Source organism: Etheostoma cragini, chromosome 10 (genome assembly GCF_013103735.1).
Source record: "Etheostoma cragini isolate CJK2018 chromosome 10, CSU_Ecrag_1.0, whole genome shotgun sequence".
Taxonomy (NCBI): Eukaryota; Metazoa; Chordata; class Actinopteri; order Perciformes; family Percidae; genus Etheostoma; species Etheostoma cragini.
Genome location: NC_048416.1, coordinates 1,365,348 through 1,379,925, shown reverse-complemented (window position 1 = coordinate 1,379,925; position 14,578 = coordinate 1,365,348). Strand labels below are relative to the sequence as shown.

Sequence of the window (14,578 nt, the reverse complement as noted above, 5' to 3'; positions counted from 1 at the left end):
GCATGCATGGGCGGAGAAAAACAAAGGGAAATAAACAGAAACAGAGAAAGAGAAAGGGAATGAGAGGACTCTAAGGCAGACAGAGTAAAGCCAAGGCCTGGAGGAGTTTTTTAGGTATTTACATATGCAGATCCTGGTCACCCCAGATCCCTACCCTCATCAAGAGAAACCAATTAAAACTCTCTTCATTTAATGTTTACCTTAATTAACTGTAATAATAAATGGCTTTCCAAAGTCCTGTTGTGGCTTTTTTCAATTAAAAGCTGCCTGTGACAAAGGTTACAATCCTATTCTATAAATCATACAGACAACCCTCGAGTGAGTGGAAGAAGTCCGTCCCAGGGCAAAGTGAATGATTGAAATAGGCTCATATATCATCTTTTCATTTCAGTTCATTTTGTTTATGCGTCAACCCATACCTCACTATTTTCTTTTTGTGTGCAGAAATACACAACTGAACACGTGCACATCTGTGTGTTCATGTTTGCGAACACCTGTGAGTGTGTTTGCGCAGGTGTCCAACCGTCCAACCGGCAGCACTCGTACTGGTCAGCAGATTGTTGGGTGAGACCCAGTGGACCATTAGCTGTCCGTGGCTGCCAGGCTGAGAGCTGATAATGACAGGTGGTGTACACACCCTGGAGGTCTGACAGGCTCAGGGCACCGTGCCATGTAACACCCTTTACTACTGGCACCATGGCTGTGAAGGCAGCCTTTAACACTGGCACAGACACAGCAATGGCAGAAGTATCCCTGGCAATAACACAACGGCTGCATCGGAGGAGCAGCTATTACTACAAGCAGTTAAACTAAAATGGCAGCGACTGTTAATGATGGGGAAACCACTACGCTGCCATTACTGCCACTGATATTCTCTTGGCAAATGCATTCAAATCCCTATGCAGGCTCAGATGAGAATTCTGATTATCAGAATAACAATGAACCTGTAGGTTTGCTATTTAGATAAGCTTTTTTTCCTCAGCAAAAGCCTGCTCCGTGACAAGTCCCATTCATCCGCACAGAGGATGGTATTGTGCAGGATAAAAAGGTCTTGATTGGCTTGCTTTTCTTTTCCTTTCTCAGTCATTGTTCAATTAGGCTTTCTAGTTGCCCATTCATAGAATCAGGCATATTTTCTCTAGGTCTGCACTGTGACACCGTAGTTAAACTAAAAATAAGGTTTTTCTTTTTCAAATACAAATTGAATTTTCTCCACCCCTCCATGGCAACCATGTCCTTGTCAATCCTTGCTGTGTTTGTGGCTGCATTCACTACCACCCCTTCAAAATAATATACCCCACACAGAACACAAACAGAACACAAAACATCAATAGCTATGTGGGCATCTGAGTGTGAGTGTGTGTGTGTGAGTGTGTGTGTGTCCATACAGTACAGGCACCCTTGTGTCCTCCGCCCCCTCTCAGCCTCTCTCCCCCAGTGCAGAACACTCTGATTTGCACTAATCTCTCTGTACACTCTCAGAGCTATTGTTCCTTTCTGCTGTGAGCTTATTCATGTGCCACTCACCATGTTCTCCTCTTATTTTAATACTCCAACAGCGCTGGAAGCTAAAAACTGTTTTTAAACAGCTTATTTGACTGTTTATTAAGAAAAACCAATCAGCTCAACTCTTACCTCCGCTGCTGTGTAGGTGATGGAGGAGTTATAATATATTTATATATATATATATATATATATATATATATATATATATATATATATATATATATATATATATATATATATATATATATATATATATATGTGGCCGCTTATTAAAATAGCAAGTAATGGTTAGACTCTGCGATACTTCCATCACACAGTTTATGTATACAGACAGCATGTAGGCAGCCGGTAGATAACACGACATGAAAGCCACGGTTGATGTTCTGATTTGATGACTGTTGCCATGGCAGCAAGATGAGGATTGAGGAGGGGCATAAGCATTCAGAGAGACAGAACATAAAATTATTTTTCTCACTCTCTCTATCTCTCTCTCTAACACACACACACACACACACACATATGCGTAACTCCCCATCAACCAGCATCATGGTCCAGTAGGTCTTATTTTGGACCAGTGAGCTGTAAAGGTCCATCATTAGGACAACAGGGTGGGGTCCAACATTCTGACAGCTTGTCATGAGCAGAAGCCTGCATGGATAACTATGTGATGAGACTGCTATTAAAGATAGGAAAAAAAACACACCCAACTGCTCTCTCGCTACAATGAGGCACCTGGCGGATTCATGGCAGCTCTTCAGCCTCTCCTGGATAGCTCAACAGGCGGTTCAATAAAAATGGTTTCTGGCTCCAGCGGATGTGTTTATAGCGTTTCCTCTGGCCAAGCACGGCACCAGGGTTAAGTTGATCATCTCTCACTCTGGTAAAATAGCCAGGGGAGTCTGTGTACCACTAGATCAACTCTACAACTTAAAGACCCTAAACGTTACAGCTCAGATGATCGATATGGCACTGAGCAATGTTCTTTACGAGCTAATAGACAAATCCATTCCTGCAAAACCCCTTGGGCCTTAGGAAGGCAAGAGGGAAGTTAGAGTACATGGCTGTTTTTGCCTGGTGTGGCACTTAGACCTCTGCTCTCACGCACACACAAAAGGAAAGGTTAGAGGAGATACAAGAATGCATCTTGTGTGTCTGTGCATGTCCATTCTGTATGTGTGGTTGTATAGGCACATCTGCAGATGTCTCCATCTCTGAGCGTATTGTAGTTTTCCTGATTCCGCTGAGGAAAAGCTGCCAAAACGAGATTTGCGTCTTCCAACATCAGAAGGAGGAAAAACACAAAAACCCTGTTGGATTCTCGTTGTTTAAATGCTCTTATCTGACACGTTGGGATAAGGGAGCTTAAATGAAACATTTGTAATTCCCTCACTGTCTAATTAAAAGTCCAGATTGCACAATATATGTCAGAATTGCATCATAAAGTAGAGAAGTCCTGAAATTCTGCTTCCCATCTGAAATAAGATTCTGTGAAACACCTGTTGCTATTTCACCAGATTCCATCAGTTTATCTGAATGGTATTCTAAATGTAACTCTGACACGTATCGAATGACTGCTGGCTTAAATTAAAATCAGTACAAAAGCTAAACCTCGCCAGGATTTTCTGATGATGGCTCTCTAATATCCGGTGCAATGTCTTTACTTGCCAGCGAGCCTCTCTGTCTTCCTATCTACTCTCTGCCCCCCCTTTGTCTTTCTCCGTGCCGTGTGCTTGCTCATTAAACCGTGAGGTCAGTTTTTCTCTCCACTCTCCTACCCTTTGTCTTCACGCCCTTGCTAACCTTTTGTAACACTTACTTGAACACAGCTTGGCCAAACTTGACTGCAAAACTTTGGTACATCATTATAAAAAATAATGGACCATGTTTATAAAAGATACGTGGGCCCTATTTGACATTGTGCGGTCCCCAAGCCCCCAAACTACCTGGTTTACAACCAGAAGGTAACATTTATGTTTAAGGTAACATTCATGCTTGCCTTATTTCAAGGCAAGGACAACAGCTACACTGGGAAACAAATATTCTAAATGACTTTATTTGAAGGTCTAATAGCAGCAATCTATTTTGGAGCAATACGCTTCATTTAGTGTTGATAAGACCTGGCAGGCATCTGTACTCTTTTACAGAGTAACATTCATACTCATTCAAGGCACATTTGTTTTTGCATAGCCTTCATTCATTGGAAATTACTGAGGAAAGATGTAAAAAAAAGCCCTCAGGCCAGTTTTTTAGGTGAACGTTTTGTGCAAAAGCAGGAGGAAAACATTGCAATGAAAACATTAAAAAAATTTGAGTTGTGAATGTTGATGTTATCTTCTCAAGTACTTCGTACATTGGTAGCAAAAAAGTAGTGAATGTATATCAGAATTTTCCAGAGGATTTGTCTTTACATCTTCACCTTATTTATTTTGTCCAACCAACTCCAAATCCCAAATCTTTTCAATTTACAGTAAAAAAAAACAGCAGATTTTAAGACTTGACTAGCAAATTGTTGCAAGATTGCATCCATCCTGGACAATTATACTGTTGAAAAATTCATATCCAACACAGGAACAAAGGAATTAATATTCTGAAGAAAATTTCTTTGAGAAATGAGTGAGCTGAAAGTGAATTCAAGAGGCACAAGCTGTCAAGTGTAAATACATTCATGTCTGATGACAATTAACAAGGAAGGGACTTGCATTTCGGTTCAAATTAACTTTGTCTCCATTTGTGTTCATCACACTGTGGGTTTTAATATTTATTTTGCAACATCCTGCTTTGAAATATTCATCTACTATCAGCCTGCTGAAAAAAGGAATCAAGATAATACCAAATTAAAACTGAACACTAGTGCAAGGTTCTTTTTTGAACATTTTTGAATGTTTAATGCTGATTTATGTCATTGTGTTTGTCTCTACCTATAGTAATTACGCAGTGATGCTACCCGGTCACATCAACAGATGTGGGCTAATCTGTCTTGATGCAGAGGGATTACATCCATGCAAAACAACTTTCAAAAAGCTTGATTGCTAATTCGGGAACTATAAATGTTTGAGGCAATTTGAAAACCAATTTTCTTCAAACCATTATCTGCAGCGTACTGTATATGGCGGAAATGGAACACTCAAACCTTTCTACTATATTAATTTAGCACTGGGATCAGGAAGTTGTCAAGTTTTTAAAATGAAATAATGGACGTCCTGCAGCCAATCAGAATCAAGTGCTTACTCAGGCCACGGTAATTACACAGATATTTGCCTTTTAGCACAGACTTTATCTACCATAATGAGTGATTGAGTCTTTCATTGGACGGCTGTTTGCAGTCGCCTTCAAACCCTTTCAGCTCGGAGGATGATGTATGAAAAGAGCAGTCATGTAAAAACCAGGAGGCTGTCTGCTATGCCAATGTGTCAATCCCAAAAGTGGAGAGAAAAAGATAAACTAAAAAGAGAGAAAAAAGCCTTGAGTAAATCTGCAACTGATTAAACTAATGAAAAAGCGGCCAATTCATTAGCATCTCATTATTAGGACAGTGTTGTAACCCAGATAATAAAGCTATGCAGTTTTGTAAAAAATTCCACAGTGCAGCAATTCCTAAGACTGACTCTCTCTCTCTCTCTCTCTCTCTCTCTCTCTCTCTCTCTCTGTCATCAGTTCTCCTCTTCCCTTTCTCTCAGCATTTATTTCCATTTTGCACTTCAATCATTGTCATTACAAATAAATAATTTGAATATAGGAATAGTTTGATACATGACATTCAAAGAATTGCAGTGCTCGTGTTTGCTTTCTTTGTGAGAGTTAATCAGTTCCACTCTCATGTACGAGATTTTGTATGTCATGAATGTAATGAAAGCAAGCAGATTAGCCTAGCTTAGCATTGGCAATGGAAACAAGGGGAAGAAGCTAGCTGGGCTCTCTCTCCATAGTTCAAAATTATGACACCAACACCTCTGAAGCTTACTAATTTGTACCCAACATCTTGTTAAATTGGAACAGAAGTGGCTTCTTGAAATCTTGTTGTCACAGCAAGGTTGCCAGACAACTAGCGGGGATGCTACACAGAGGCGCTGGGCGGAGGGAGAAACGGCTGTTCCTAAAGAGATAAGTGTACCATGCAACTTACTATAGAACCATAAATTGTCATCTTTACATTTCACGTCTGTGTACAGCTTAAACAAAGAAGATACAACTAGCTAGCTAGGATAGCTAATGTCTCCATTCCTCCATTTGTTATGCTAATATGCTAATCCCCTCCGAGCTCGCTATAAATTACACACAGACATGAGAGTAGTGTCGATTTTCTCAGCTAACTCTCGCTGAGTTGAATATTTCCCAAAAATGTGGAACTATTCCTTCAGTATTTAGCTACAGCATTTGTGTGTGCATCAACTTCCTGAACATACACACTAAATGGTAAATGGACTGCATTTATATAGCGCCTATACCGGACAAAGAGCTTTACCTCTGAGTCACCCATCCACACACACATTCATACACCGATGGGGGGGGAGCTGCTATGGAAGGCGCTGGCTGCCCAATGGGACCAACTTGGGGATCTTGCTCAAGGACACTTGAGGTAATTGAACCGCCAACCTTTTGATTAAAGACAACCCGCTGTACCTCATGAGTCATAGCCGGTCAAAGTCCTGTATGTCCCTGAGCCCCCAATCAGATCCTAATACTAAAACATCAACTAAAAATTGTGCTTTTAGCTTTGCGGCATCAGTTTGTAGATATGATCTATATGATTGTCTACATATTTCTGGCTATAACGTGTATGTGTGTGTGCATGCCTGTCAGCTGTAAACTCTAGCTGAACTGCACTTTGTCTTTCTGCTGCCAATCTCCAACAGCGTGCTGTCGTCAGTTTGGGGTGTTGATGTTTTCCTGAGTTCTTCAGCAGGTCTGACTGGTGCTCGAGAACGCCTACAGCCTTCCTCAGGGGAGGTGTCACAGTTGGACATGCACCCCCCCCCAACAAATCCATCACACACACACTCACTGCACACACACACACACACACAGATGAAAGAGAGTAGAGACAGTCATCTGTGCAAACCTGGCTTCACACACAAACTGAATATGTTAGTCCTTTACTCTTTCTTAATCTGTCTCTCCTTCTTGATATTTTTCTCACACTCAAATCCACACAAACACACACCGCCCACAAACACACACACACTGACTAAATTGACTTGTCAGCTTCAATCAGACCAGGAACAAAAGGATTCCTGCCAGTTTGAAGCTGACATCATTAATGGGTTTGGGAGGGGGCGAGCTCTGAAGACAAAGGGAGTGCAAGGTTGCCTCGACTTAAAATGCACTTTCATTTTGGCAGGGACGTTAGCTTTTTGATTTCAGCCTCTTTCCGCCGACATCTTTTTGCAAGTGGCTCTAACTTTCATTATCACTGGGAACAGAGGGGCGTGTGAGACTTTGTTGTGCTGATGGAGAGAAATGTGACATCCATAATGCATTTCCTATTAGAGGATGCCACGCATGGACACACCTGGCCACGTGTCGGCGGGAGATGGACAGGGACAGGATGAGTATGAATGGGCTGTTTCTGGTGAAGAGAGGAAAAAAGTTGCCAAGTAAAGATACCAATGCAAAAGAAGTAGAGGAGCCAAAGGAAGAACATGTTCATGAGAGTCAAGGTCTGGAGAGCCATAGGACACACTGTACAGCTCCTACTGTGACATATGAAATCCACACATAAACCAGCTTTCCTGGTGCATTGTAGCAGGAAAGCCAAATGCTTTGAATATTTAAATCCTCTCCTCTCACTTCTTTGACTTTATCCTTCCTCATTTGCTTCTGTTTCCTCTGCATGCCCATCTGCCTCCCCCTGTTGCAGCATTCATTCTGACCCTGGATAAAGATGGAGTCCCTCATCTCCAATGGTAATAACTTTGGTCCATATGCACACAGCCATGACAAATTGATTACTGTGTAATGCTGCAAGCACTCCCACTCTCTCACTCTCTTCTCTTCCATCTTGTGATTTTGACTCCATGTCCAATCCGGCTGCCATTTAACAGCACCCCTGGGTGCATCCCAAACATAAACAAGCACATCCTAAACTCTGTGATTCCCTCCGGCTCGCTGATCCTTCTACTCCCCTTTCATAGTCCTATCCCTCTCCCTCTCCCACCATCTTTGTCTAACTCTCACTCAAAACCAGCTTCTCCTTCACCTGTTTTACCCTCAACCACTCATTCCCTTTTATTCTCATTCTAATTATACCATTACATTACCATTTCTATTCTATCATTTGCATATTTTGCTCTCCCTGTCTCTTATTCTTCCCCTCTGTAATTCTCTTTTTTCCTTCTCTGTCTCTTTTTTTCACCCTTGCTTTTCTCAGCCACTGAATACATTCCAACTTTTTTTTGTGGCAAATAAACAGACAGTGCCCTTGGGGATGAGTTGGAGAGCTCTGTCTTTGTTTGTGTGCACCTCTAACTCTCCATCTGCGGGGAGCCAAGCCAAGCCCAGCAGTGCAAGACAGATAGCTGGCAACCTCCCAGGCTCTTCTCTAGTTGGCCCCATGTCTTCACCTCCGCCTCTCAACTTCTCCTTCCTTCCAGGCTAGACTTCCCACAGAAGCGGTTGTCAGAAGCCCGCCAGCCACTGTCGATGCCCGACCCCTGCTATTCCTTTTCCTCCAAGCCTTAAACCAAAATCGGCCTCAGCTTCCAACGGATATTCAATCCTTTACGTTGATGTTCGTCACCGGACTTTCCTCTGGCTCCATCCCAAGTCAACCCCAGCTTCACCTCCAATATGAGCCCACTTCAGAGACTAAATAACCAATAGCACAGTTTCTGTACTCAGCCACATCAAAGAGCTTTCAAAGAGAGAGCATTAGCATTAGTTTAAAAACTGAGAGTATCAATCATGCAATTACCTGAGGCTGTAATTCAAACTTTGAAGAGATATCATGTTATATGTTTCTCGTTGTGTTACATAGGGAAAACATATCTTCTCTTAATAGTATGAGACTGTAAGGATGCAACTGAAGTACATTCACAACACAAGGAGCCTGACCTCAGCTCATGCTGCATGTTACTTACATGCACATAAATGAATCATCAGAAGGGGAACTGCATAATCTGCTAAGCCTAAATCTCCCCTGGGCATTTTGCATAGTGATTGACAAAGTGGCCTGAGAAGATCTAAATATTTGACTCACCATTGTCAGGCTCGGACTTCCTGTCATGCTCAGTGTCAGTGAGAGACAGGGCCGAGTTGGCGCGGCTCGTGAGGCAAGAGCTCTGCTCGGACTTCAGGCCGCGCATCCACATGTGCTGCAGGCCGTGAGCGGGAGAGGGGTCCACTTCGGGCTCAGTGTCCACGTCCGAGCCTACGCCCAGGGAGTAGCGGCTGTGGGCGTGAGCGGCCGGTCCAGAGCACAGCGCTTCCTCTTCCTCCTCCTGATGCTGCTGCTGCTGATGGATGTGGTACTCTGGGCTCCTCATCTGCCCCGCCTTGCAAAAGTCTAAATCTAAAAGAAGGAGAGACACGCAGATTGAGATCATCTTGAGCTGCAAAGCCTCTAATTCCAGACATGTGTTTTCATTTGCTTTAGCAACTAAGCTGACCAGGTGTTTGTCAGAAGCCACACACATAACACCTCCCAAATTATGTCAAGAGACAGGCTGTTATTTGAGCAAGCATTTATTACAAGCCTCGCAGCAGAAGCCCAAATCAAAATGCCACCCTCGATTTTTCTTAACCATTTGCAGTGAAGTTATATCCTGTTCAGGCTTCCTGATGTGTGTTATCGGGCTCGAGATGTATTGAACTGCTGCTCAAACAGAGCACTGATCTCATCTATATTCTCCTTGGTGGGGTGAAGAGATCAGATAAAGATCAAACCTTATTAATATTGACTCAGACTGAGGGAAAAATTGAGCCTCATGTGCTTTCAGGTATTAGAACGCCCTCCAATCCTGAGCATCAACCTGTTATCTGAGAACATCAGATATACTGTGTTAGTCCTCTGGTTACACTTAAATTCAATTCAATTCAATTCAATTGAGCTCCACCTTTTTTTCTCCTGCAGAGACAGCTCAGTAAATTCTGTTCCTCGCCACCTCAGCTTTCTGTTTAGAATGTTTAAGTGGAAGTGATGGAACTGATGGAATAAAAAAAAGAAGAAAAAAAACTAGGCATAAATTGAAATCTATAACGATACTACTGCAGCTTGGTACCATATCGACTCTATTAAAAGTTGTTCTTTATTTTGACCAAATTGAGTTTAAGTCTGTAATTATTTCTGGAAATTATTTGTCTTTTTCTCTTTTTCATATTGACTTCATTTCATGTCCTTTGTTTTTTATTTTTTTCTTTATATTTCCTGTAAATTGGTTTCTAGTGACTATTGAAGGTGAGTTTGCAAAAGATTTAGACTTTTGAAATTTTACCTTCGAGCTGCTTCAAAGTCGCTGTCTGTGAAAAATCACATCAACGCATGTTTTTTTATCGTAAATTTTGCAATTTTAATGTCGATAAGACTTTTATGAGGATGTTTTATTGTTGTTTTATTAAAGCTATTCTTTCTTTTGCCTTTGTGAGCTGGTTTGGGTCCCTCACTCTTTCAAACTAATAACAGTATATATTATTAAGGTGTGTGGCAAAATGTCCCACGACCCTCTGACTGACTTAAATTCTCTATACGAGACCCGGACCCTGAAGACAGCCCAGTCAGTCGTCCCCCCCCCCCGAACATTATGTGCTTTATGCTTTATGTTTCGTGTCTGCTAACAGATACAAAACTTCTTTTATCCCTGCTGCTATAGGCTATTTTAATAAATCAATGTCAGATGTGGACTTCTGTGTAGTATGTATTTATTTGTATTTTTTTGTATAGCCTATGCGTTGTTCATGTTCAACGAAGGGCCCCCCAGGGATAATAAACACTCCTTGAACCTTGAACCTGGTTTTGCTCTAAGCCCCCCCACGGGTTTCTGACCTCTCCAGCATACACTTTTTCTCTTTCTATGTGAAAGAGACATGTTGCAATTTGTGTTGTATTTTTTATTAGTTTTATATGAATCAACAAACAGAAGAACTCGGGGAAGAAAGACTTTCTCCTCTTCTCACTCAGTGCAGTTAATATGTGTGTTGGGTCGGCTGCTTTGAACACAAAGCACAGGGTTTCAATAAGAGCCGCAGTGGTGTTGACCACTCCATTGACCAGCGATGTGTCCTGCTGTGGCTGTTTGATGGGGTCAAGACCAACTGTGGCTCACACACTGTTCTGCTGGAATTAAACCGGCACAAGATTGGCCACCACTACACACCACTGTTTAGCTCCGAATGCCTGCAAGAGGGCAATTCTGGAGCAAATAGGCTATTTCCCCCTAGCAAGAAACATGAATCGACTGTAAACTGAAAAACTGTTGAACCATTTAATTTTGAAACAAATATTTAATACGAGAAATGATTTTAGTAGGTTATTAGAGGGCAAATCATTTTTTGAATAACTTACCATTAACTGCCATTACAGTCAGCTGCTCACGGCCCACTTCGGAGAATATATTTATATATTTAACACTGCTTTCACTCAATGTTGAATGCAAAAACCATAACTGCCAAAACCGTCTGGGTCATAATTTCACTGTTCTGCAGTCCTGGATGTAATGGAAAACACATTGAAGAAGGGGACTTTCACAGGGACCAAAACTTAGGGGCCCCGGAACTGTGTGTCAAATGGTTTGTGCTAACTCAATTTTCACACAATATCAACTGACAACTCAGATTGTGTTGAATATTTAACGAATGGGACAAATGGGGGCAGGCTAAAGAAGGTCCAGCAGAGGATTTCTGCTCTTATTGTTATTATCATGCGCTCCTGCAATAAGCTTTATGAACAATGTTAGTGTTGTGTCTCTCATGCAACGTTTAGGCTGCCCCACCCTGTGATTGGGGCCACAGGGTGAGCCTGAGAGGAAGATTTATTCTGGGTTGGAAAAATACTTCAATTTCCTCTACATTTTCTACAGATAAAATACTCCCTGTAACGGTTGGATTACTGTTATGGTGTAACGCATGATAATCTAATTTATCATGAGGTGGTTTTACCTTGATTGATATACATCACATTCATATGGTTGCATTTCTGTATTACTTTAATGTGTCCCCCCGTGAATCTAGAACCAAAGCCATGCCCTTGTGTTAACCCACATGTATTTAAGAACATGTATATACTGTTACTCATTCCTAAATGAAATAGGAGTGTGAATGGATTGATTTGAGTTTGTTAACATGCACACATTTCTTTTTTAGCTGTCTAACGTTGAAGATTGATCATCCAGCTGTGGCTCTATCTGTGTATCTATTCAATGGACAGAGAGCATGTGTACCATTTGGGTACCTTAACAGCTGGAAGAAGAGAAGGAAGGAAAGGAAGGGAGGAGAGGGCATTATGTGACGGTTTGAAAGATGAAGGAAAATATGAAGATCATGGGCGGGGAATTAGAGGAGGAACAAATTGGCTGATTTTTGTCAGGAACACCATAATCCATTAAGCACGTCACTTGAGGCAATGTCCCCCCTTAACAGTTGGTTACTTAGGTAGGGTATGCTATATATAACTCTGTTGCCCAAAGATGAACAGATGTGCTTTGCAGAACCGGCTGCCATTGACATTTCAAAGGCTGCTTTGGGGCATCTTTTGCACCTTACCATATGACACTGATGGCAGGGGATGTTGTTTGTTATGGAAACAGAAAGGCCGTAACTGTTGAAAAAGCCAAGTGCTCTTTGACACCTCAATGCTTTGGAAGACTTGATGATGACTAATAGCCCTCAACAGGACGCGGCATGGCGAACAATACGACAAAATCCATAGAAGGTGGCATTCAAACTACACAATCCCAGGAGCGGCTTCCTTTTAAGGAGTTGTAAGTGTTGTGAATGGCTAATGTTTGTTGTTAGCATCGTGGGTAGGTCTTGCAGAGTAGCAGGAGGTTGGGGTAGCAAAGAGAGTATCTAATGATCATTATGAACCCTGCACAGCGGCGCAGTCCTGATGAGGTGCGGCGTCTCTCTTAACACCACACATGGCCTGCATAAAGCCCATCCATCACAGCACGCGCTGGCCCATTTTTCCTCCTGTCACCGGCAGGGAAGAATTTTTCGGTGTGTATGTGTCAGTGTGCATCTGTATGTGTGCCTATGTCCATGTGTCTGTAGCTGTGAGTGTGTGTGTAATGGAGGGCGGTGTTACACCACAGGTGAGGCCAGAGAGGTTTGGGGTTGACCTAGTTTAGCGGTGGGAGAGAAATATCACCTCCGTGGAGAAGAGGTAATTGGCTGCCTCCGACTGTCCTTCTGGCTCATTGTGGACTGTAATAGGTAATTCACAAAGGTCCTTTTAAAGACCTCAGAGTGTGCGTCTTTGTACGTGCATGTGTGTGTGTCTACCATATGTGTGCCAGAATCCATTTGTCCAGTATTGGTGCAACTGTGGATTTATATTTTCAGGTAAACACATCCAGTCTAAGCCTGCCCTGAGCGTGGTACCTGGCTGGGGTTGGCTGTAGTTACTCTGTCTTTCCCGGTGTGATCCGAGGGTGAGGCGTAGCTCATGCGTGTAGTCGGGCAGGGTTTCGCGGGAGGTGTAGGAGCGGTGGTGGGCGCGGCCGTCCTCGCTCTCGTCAGACGAGCTGGTGTAGGACATCTCCATCTCATGGCGCCCCTTAGACAACGGCTGGTAGGGTTTACTGTCCATCTCCTCCATGGCTTGCAGGGCTCCACTTAGTCACTCAGCACAGCCACAGCACAGAGCACAGAGTCTGGAGGTGAGAAAAAAAGAGAGGGAGGCAGGAATGGACAGCAGGCAGGAAGAAGGATGGGCCAGTGGAGGAAAATGAAGGGATAGAGGAGAAAAATAGAAGTCTGTTATTGAACACAGTGGAACAATATTGCAACATCTGCTCATTCCAATTACAGCGGACATTCATAAAGACCATTTGGCTTCTTTCATATTTCACACCAAAGGTTAGTTCCAAATCAATACGCTCAGAAGAAACAGCGATGCAGAACATTATGTCCGCATTTCTTTGAAGAGAAATTTGCCAAAATCAAGCACAGCTCTCCGTTCTGTCAGTTTTCCCCAGCTTCTGTGGGCCTGATCTCTTTTTTGCAGACAACTATTGACAAGTGTCGGATAAAACAACTAATTTGTAGCCGAGCCCCTACGTCTGTCACTCGTAATAAACACTGTGACTCACCAGATTCCAAAGTAATGATCAAACACAATCACACACCAGTCTTTACAGTGTCATAACCCTTCCAAATGGAGTAATGATAAATCCGCTTCATTCAGCTCAGATTATTTTGTTCTTCTCTCAACCACATCAAAATCTATTTCTGAAGACGTCCGGCACAATATGCTTATACCGCCATCTCTAATGATTGATTGGGACAACGATTAGAGCACAGAAGAAGCGATTAGAAAATACTTCATTCATATTAGTTCTCTTTTACCATGCCCTGCCCTGGGCCTTTCCAGCCTATTTCCTGCAGATATAAAGCTTCTAAATGGAGCTTGAGAGGGTCATTGCTCATAGAGACAAAGTGCTATGGTATTGACCTCTTCAGGGAGTCCTGTAGTCCATATATCAAAGCCATTAGAGCGTGCCTGCTCAATACCTCAGAGATCTGCAGCACAGGGTGATCACCACTAGTCTGATATAAGTTTACAGCTGACCTTTCTACCACTGCAGTAATGCTTTTATTTCACCTGAAAGACTCCTTCCCCTGTCCTCGCGCTAACCCTTCTCATTCCCCACATGCATGCACACGCACGGACCACACACATGACCACACACACAGACACACACACACACACACACACACACACACACTGCCTGCCGAGCCTTGACCGCCAGTAGTAAAAAAATGGGTCAAGTTGTCCGCACGTTCTTCCCACACACCCTCACCCTCACTCTCTCTCCATCCACCCATCTCTTGTGTTTTCTCTTTAATGATAGCGCAAAGCACAGCAATGCCTTTAAAACCTCCAACCACATTTTTGCATCACCCAAGCACTGCTGTAGTG

At 42.7% G+C, this 14,578-nt stretch overlaps 1 protein-coding gene and 1 long non-coding RNA gene across 2 annotated transcripts in view; one reads left to right on the top strand and one right to left on the bottom strand.

The window, feature by feature from the left end:
* Positions 1-14,578, bottom strand: part of tenm1 (teneurin transmembrane protein 1) — a 168,468-nt gene that overhangs the window by 142,026 nt on the left and 11,864 nt on the right. The window contains exons 2-3 of the mRNA XM_034883010.1: positions 13,039-13,310; positions 8,702-9,013 (exon numbers count right to left, since the gene is read on the bottom strand). Of these exons, the coding sequence (XP_034738901.1) occupies positions 8,702-9,013; positions 13,039-13,255 (529 nt within the window). The 5' untranslated portion in view covers positions 13,256-13,310. The remainder of the gene's footprint in view (positions 1-8,701; positions 9,014-13,038; positions 13,311-14,578) is intronic.
* LOC117951340 lies at positions 9,965-14,215 on the top strand. Its single transcript, XR_004658146.1, has 3 exons — positions 9,965-10,221; positions 13,182-13,184; positions 14,205-14,215. It is a non-coding gene; the product is annotated as an uncharacterized LOC117951340 (long non-coding RNA).